Source organism: Urtica dioica, chromosome 4 (assembly GCF_054948205.1).
Source record: "Urtica dioica subsp. dioica isolate 48M chromosome 4, U.dioica_male_clone48M_v1_H2, whole genome shotgun sequence".
Lineage (NCBI taxonomy): Eukaryota > Viridiplantae > Streptophyta > Magnoliopsida > Rosales > Urticaceae > Urtica > Urtica dioica.
In genome coordinates, this window is record NC_142759.1 from 13364671 (window position 1) to 13371152 (window position 6482).

The window sequence follows — 6482 nt, forward strand, 5'->3', positions numbered from 1 at the left end:
TAGCGATCCATATAAGGGGAAAAAGATTTTAAAAAAATAGAGAAATATACTCGGAACAAAAAGAAGGAAGCGGTCTCTTCTAATTAGATGTGTACTTGAAACTATGTCGCCTTTGTAAATTTGGTGGAATCGACAAATACCTCGCTACTTTTCGAGGAATTGTTTTTTTTCTCACACGGAATATAGGATAGTTTGTCTGAATTCTCATGACATACCATGCCCGCAAATTTTGGCATAAAAAAATATGCCCCAAGGTAGTTGCCCTCTTTGCCTTAACATGCAAGTTTTAGTTTCTACAATAGCGCTGATGGAATTAAATAATCTCAACCCTCTTCTGTGTCCTCGTTCATGTTAGAGCTTTGAGGATATTGTTAATCATGGTCCATGAATTTCCTGTGCGAAAATCGCTCTAAGTACTGCTTTGGGACCGCCTGGTGGATCGCCAAAAGAAAATCAATGAATCTCGTTTCCCTGGCGGACAATATGGTCACGATCGAGTACTCTCTCTTTCTCTTGCACACACCGCTCTCTTTGAACCAAACAAGGAATCTGCATCGGGACTTGATCCGGTCCAAGTCGAAGCATAAGATTTCCGGGTACCTTTCGAGGTACTCCAACGAGCAGCCAATTTCTCCGATAAGAAGATCCAACTTCGGCTTCAACTTTCCAGGGGTGTGAGGGAGCACCCTTGGAGCTTTAGAATGCTCTATCCCGAATTCAACAAGATAGTCAAACTGTTCTCGCAACTCGTCTCCGTTTCCGTACAGGCCCTTCGCGACCTTCGCAGTCAAACTGTTCTCCCCGAACCCGATTTGTCTCACGAACCCTACTTTCTTCTTACAATGCGAGGTACTTGGAAGACTCGAACTTCTTTAGAGCCTTAGCGAGCTCTCCGTCCGAGTCTTGCTCGGGAGAGCCGAGCTGCAAAGTCTCCAATAACCGGGCGTCCGAACTTTTGAGCTTCTCGAAGAACCATCAGTGGAGATTTAAAGCTCTTGTGACGCAAGTGAGGTTGGCCATCTGGTTTCTCCCGAACACGTGAGAGTACTTCTCACGAACTCGGGTCAACTCTTCTTCGTCCATCCCGAAATGCCTCAACAATCTCGACACCGATATCATTTGGCCCTCCAAGTCTAGACTAAGAATCTCGGACCGATGGAGAAGCAACGCACAAACCTCGTCTGTCTCATCCCCTAATCTTCCGAAATACTCCGCTTTTCGAGCCAAAAGATTTTTGTTCTAAACTTGATTTTTTTTTTTTTGGAGATATTACTTTATTTATAGACAAATATTTTTTTTAAAATATAAATTTGTTTGTCATTTGATTAAATTATAGATGCTCTTAAATCCTCCTCGCGCCTTAATAAATCAATAACCAAAAGAAAAATACAACAGTTGATTTCAGGTTAGTACTTACTCCTTAAGTACTTACTTTTTTTTTATCTGAAACTTAGGGAGTGTTTGGTTTTCATTCCAAAAAGTGTTTTTGACTTTTTGAGATAAAAAAAATTGAAAACAAAAAGTGAAAGTTGCGTTTGGTTTAATTTTTCGGAAAAAATTTTCAAAATTTTTTTGAAATTGTTTTGTAAAAGAGTAAAGAAAACTGAAAACAAATAAAATGTGTTTTGTAAAAAAAAATTCTTCTCTTCACTCCTCTTTCTCCTTCAAAAACAAAAATGAAAACTGTACCAAACAGTTTTTTTCAGTTTTTTCAATTTCTCAAAAACAAAAATGAAAACTGTACCAAACAGCTTTTTAAAAACAACTGCAAAATAATTTTTCATTACAACTACAAAAATTAAAAAATTAAAAACAAAAACTTTTTGAGTTAACTACCAAACAAGCCGTTAAGTACTTACCGAATCTGCTGATAAACTGATCTAATCAAAATAAGGATATGAAGAGAAAGAGAAAATAAAACGTTTCGTTTGTTTTTTTATTAATAATAAATTGAATTATTTCCAGTGGTCAATGGTCTGCAATTCTTTCATTTCCGTAAGCTAAACAAAAATGGAAGAGGGCGAAATTCCATCGAGCCCGAGCGACCAGTCCACAGAATCCGAACCAGACCTCAAGGCCGGTTGTAAGCGCCGCCGCGAGGACGAACGCGAAATTGGTGAATTTTCGCCGCCGCCGCCGCCGGAAGAAAGTGAGTCTGAGCCGAAGCGGCGTGCCAAAATACAGGAAATTTTGTTCCGGATCATCGTTCCGTCGAGGCAGATCGGAAAAGTCATCGGAAGAGAAGGTTGCAGAATCAGGAAGGTTCGCGAGGATTCCAAAGCCACCGTCAAAATTGCCGACGCCATTGCTGTAAGTACTTTCTCTGGTTTCCGAGAACGTGTGACAGAAATAATTACTTGTTTGAAGTTGTGTTGGCGAGTAATCGAGAGGTAGCTTTTTCATACATATTATATGAAGAGCTCGATATCGTTAGGTTTTTTTATGAGACTTTAGGACTCTCCAAATCGAACTTTGATTTTAAAATTTTAGCTGATTGATTTGCTGATAATCTACATTATATCATGTTACTGTATTCATTGAATAGGCATATGCCAAACATGAATACCCCCTGAAGCCACGGGCAGAACTCCCGGTAGAGAGGATAGGAGTACAGAGTACTTGTTGTTGTCTAGTCTATCCACAATTAGGAGTTACAATTGTTCAATACAAGTTATTTTCTTTGCATTATTTTTGTTAAAGATAGAGAGGAGTTTCATTACATCTTTTTTGCAGCGGCATGAAGAGCGAGTGATTATTATAAGCTCCCAAGAGAATGACAACCAGGTTTCTGATGCCGAGAATGCACTACAGCAAATCGCGAACCTGATTCTCGAGGTGAATCTTTAGCATTTGCAGTGATACTTTGTCCCGGTGGATGAAATTGACTTTGTTGTTAGATTAACGGGTTTGAATAAATTAGGAGGATGATAATAGTGTGGAGGCTTCGAAAGCTGGAGCCAGACACATGGCTGCGAATACAATACGGCTTTTGATTGCCGGATCACAGGCAGGCTCTTTGATTGGGCTTTCCGGCCAAAATATTGAGAAATTAAGGAACTCTTCTGGTGCCATGATCACAATTCACGCTCCGAATCAGTCCCCATTATGCGCATCTGCCCACAAATGCGATCGAGTTGTGCAGGTGAAATTTTGGCTCACACTGATTTCGGCCGTTGAAATTACGGTCGTATCCGAAGTTTAGTTCTACTATCAAAATGTTATGAACCCGGGATCTCGATCTTGTGATAGGTGCAGTTGTAATTAATTTCCGTTAACAAGAATACTCAAGAACGCAAAACTCCACCGGAACCTAGCCTCTTCTCATTTCGAGAGAGATTAAGTTATTTGGTTGTACGCTACTTTCATTGATAAGAGAGAGATCAATTTATACGTAGGTCTAGGGACAATTCTGGAATAACATAATTAAACCCTAATTGCCTAAAAATAGTAATTGCAAGATTTAATTACCTAATTTCATGATTAAATAGTCTAATTACCATGAATAAAAATCCTAATGGCTGAGTATGTAACACAAAATCGGAGTGTAATCATTATTTCTCTCCAAATTTAGATATCCGGTGATGTCTCTGATGTTCTGAAGGCTTTGGAGGATATTGGGGTTCAATTAAGGTACTCGCTGCTTTTTCCTCTTTGGACTCTTGTACCGGCATTATAGGTTAAGCATGGACATTATATGTTCTTAGGTATTGCTTCATTGTTGGTTAGGGAAAACCCACCGAAACAAGTGATTTCTGTCAGTCCTGCAAATGGCTATGCAAAAAGTCAACCTCATCAGCAATACGCTGGCCAACTTTCAGGTTACTCGCACATATTAATATAAAGTTAGACACGTACTGCCACATTTGCGGCAATACTAATTTTTTATTTATATTTTCTTATAACCACATCGTCTTATAGGACAACAAATCTTGCAGCTGACTATGTAACCTTTGAGACGGTGATATCGGAAGCCATGGTTGGTGGTCTTATTGGCAAGAACGGCTCCAACATTTCTAGGATTAGAAATGAATCTGGAGCAACGATCAAGGTTAATATTATATATAAACCTGTAGCTGGGACATGTTGAATCTATGTTTGATTGAAAGAAAGAAAAAATCGTGTATCTCTTCCAAAAGTTTACTGATATGCAGTTCCGGATAGGAAAGAAATAAGTTATGTTCAGATGACTTATAATAATGTCATTAGCGGTTAATAATTCCCCATCGTTACTGGTACTCCTAATTTTGGCAGTAATTCCTCTTCTATCTGTGGTTTTAATAATTTATTTTTCTTTGTTTTTATTTTGTTCTTTTACAGGTCCATGGTGGAAAAGGTGAAAACAATCAAAGGCAAATTTGGTTTTCGGGCAGCTCCCAACAGGTTACATATCTTGTCCTCATTATTTCATAATGGTTTAAAAGTATTTGGAGTAATTGTTGAACATTTAATGTATTTGGGGCAGGGATGAATTTGTTAAATGGGTATTTTGGTCATCATTTGTGTAAGAAAATTAAGATGGGATCTAACTTATATAGAGTTTACGACTTAAGGGTGCGAGTGCGATTGTCAAGATTTAAACATGTGGATGCAATAAGTGAAAGTTTCAATCTGATGAGTGGCCGAAGTGAAAAATGCCTGCACTTGTAACCGATTCTATAACAGCAACACAAGTTATAAAAAGTCAGTTAAACTTATTTTTCTCCTATTGCAAATATCAGATGCCAAAGCAAAAGTGAGTTTTTGAAGAGTAGAGTAGGAAAGTGCACGTGATGAAGCATTTTTCAACAGAATATAGAGTTTACTGTTTAAGAAATGTTTCGCCATATAAAAAAATAAAAATAAATAAATAAACATCGTCTTTGCATCGAGTAGAATTTTCCTTTTTATGTTACAATACAAGTTTGTGTTCTAAATGTCCTTGTTTGTAGACCAATTTGTATATGTACAATCTCCTTTCCAACGTCTCTGAACTAATTCTCGGTTATTCTTGTGGAGAGAGAATAATTTTGTTTGGCTTTTCCATTTCCGTTGACTGTGTTTTTGACGATCAATAGGTACAATTGGCAAAGCATTTGGTGGATGAATACGTGTATTCTCAGTTGTTACAACAATCCGGAATTCAGCAGCAAGCAGCGTAACTATCTCATCTTTGTAACTTTAAATTCCCTTACACCAATCTAGAAAAAAAAAATTAAGCTTTTTCATCGTTGTTCTTTACACACAAAATCGCCCAAGTATATCCCTAGAGATGAGAATATAACTTTTCTTTTAAAATTGCAGCGCTGGTCCATTGCTTAGACAGCCCTCTCGGTTTGCATGACAAACCTACTTCAATTGTTTCATTATGGTTATATGGATTCCACACGTCTTTGTTTTTTTTCCCTGGCCGATTCTCAATTACAAATGTAACATATTTTTTTTTTCAACAATAGGCTATTTATTTTGTGCGTATAATGTACTTGGAGGAAAAAATCGGTGTTTTCAATGAAGTTGGTATCCTCAACAAACACACTTGAGCATAAAGATTTTTTCTGGTTCTTTATAAAACCACAACTAAATTGGTGGACTCACAAATTTGGTGGGGGTTGGGGTATAATTTAGCTTATCAGCTCAAACGCTGGACATCACACGCTCTTTGGTTATTTGTTTTTTTTTTTTTTTTTTTTCGAAACTCTTTGGTTATTTGTTGAACGCATTTTTCAGGCTTATGTAAAATCAAAGGAAGTTAAGTACCCTACCCACCAGCCGATAGAATTTTAAAGCTTGAAGCTACTTCTTTCCTAACTATTGCAATCATTTAAAACTTACTCACTCAAAAGATCTGATTTTGTCTCTTAATTTATGGCTTGAATGACCACTGGTGGGTATTGGTGAGAGTCAAAATGCATGTCATGTAACCTGATTGGATGAAAACAACCGCTTATTACTGTTTGGTGGTGTTGGTGTATGGTGGACCATCAATCAATGAGGCTGTAGGCGAGCAATGTTGTGCATAACTGTTTAAACGGAATCTATAATATTACAATTTCCCTTATTGAGACCTTGAAACGGAATCGTTAACGAAAACATAGTTGCACACTTTTCTTAAACCAAAGTCCTATCATTACTAACATATTAATGGATAGGTAAATAAAAACAACTCAAATTTTCATCATCGACACTATTTTCAAGTTTTATCTATCAATACTTTTCAGCTTTTATATATATATATATATATATATATATATAGGGTTATTAAGTTATATAGGGTTATTAAGTTATATAACCACACGGATATAGTGGATTGAGATATAGCCCACATTTGGTTAATTTCTTGTAAATAGCCAAGTAAACTTATTAACAGATTAATAAAAGCCTTATTTAACACAACCAAACATATATTTTAGGTAGTTAATAGGCTGCCACGTGTGCAAATTGGCTATTTACAAAGTATTTACCAAATGTTGGCTAATTTACAATTCATATAGTTTAGGTGGCTTACG

The 6482-nt window shown here is 36.9% G+C and overlaps 2 protein-coding genes across 3 annotated transcripts; one reads left to right on the forward strand and one right to left on the reverse strand.

Moving 5' to 3' along the window:
- Positions 1-371: 371 nt before the first annotated feature.
- Positions 372-1119, reverse strand: LOC149400596 (transcription termination factor MTEF18, mitochondrial-like). Its single transcript, XM_089610459.1, has 3 exons — positions 1003-1119; positions 842-960; positions 372-792 (listed from the first exon to the last, which is right to left on the reverse strand). Exons 1-3 carry the CDS (start codon positions 1117-1119, stop codon positions 372-374), a joined length of 657 nt encoding a protein of 218 aa, XP_089466585.1.
- An 825-nt stretch (positions 1120-1944) lies between these two features.
- LOC149400597 (flowering locus K homology domain-like) lies at positions 1945-5642 on the forward strand. Of its 2 annotated transcripts, none has more exons than XM_089610538.1 (9): positions 1945-2310; positions 2734-2835; positions 2924-3142; positions 3572-3630; positions 3727-3818; positions 3936-4048; positions 4318-4380; positions 5055-5134; positions 5281-5642. In XM_089610538.1, the coding sequence occupies exons 1-9, from the start codon at positions 2011-2013 to the stop codon at positions 5318-5320; spliced, it is 1068 nt and encodes a 355-aa protein (XP_089466664.1). In that variant the 5' UTR covers positions 1945-2010; the 3' UTR covers positions 5321-5642. The 2 variants fall into 2 exon arrangements, with proteins under 2 accessions (XP_089466664.1, XP_089466663.1); XM_089610537.1 differs by having other exon boundaries at positions 1946-2310; positions 2921-3142.
- Positions 5643-6482: the final 840 nt, after the last annotated feature.

Excerpts from the sequence above, each read along its gene's own strand:
- LOC149400596 (XM_089610459.1), bottom strand. The coding sequence starts at position 1,119 with ATGATATCGGTGTCGAGATTGTTGAGGCATTTCGGGATGGACGAAGAA. Across the intron at positions 961-1,002 it reads AGATGGCCAACCTCACTTGC|CTCAAAAGTTCGGACGCCCG; the intron begins GTCACAAGAGCT and ends TTCTTCGAGAAG. Across the intron at positions 793-841 it reads TCTTCCAAGTACCTCGCATT|TTTGACTGCGAAGGTCGCGA; the intron begins GTAAGAAGAAAG and ends CGGGGAGAACAG.
- LOC149400597 (XM_089610537.1), top strand. The coding sequence starts at position 2,011 with ATGGAAGAGGGCGAAATTCCATCGAGCCCGAGCGACCAGTCCACAGAA. Across the intron at positions 3,143-3,571 it reads AATGCGATCGAGTTGTGCAG|ATATCCGGTGATGTCTCTGA; the intron begins GTGAAATTTTGG and ends CTCCAAATTTAG. Across the intron at positions 3,631-3,726 it reads GATATTGGGGTTCAATTAAG|GGAAAACCCACCGAAACAAG; the intron begins GTACTCGCTGCT and ends ATTGTTGGTTAG.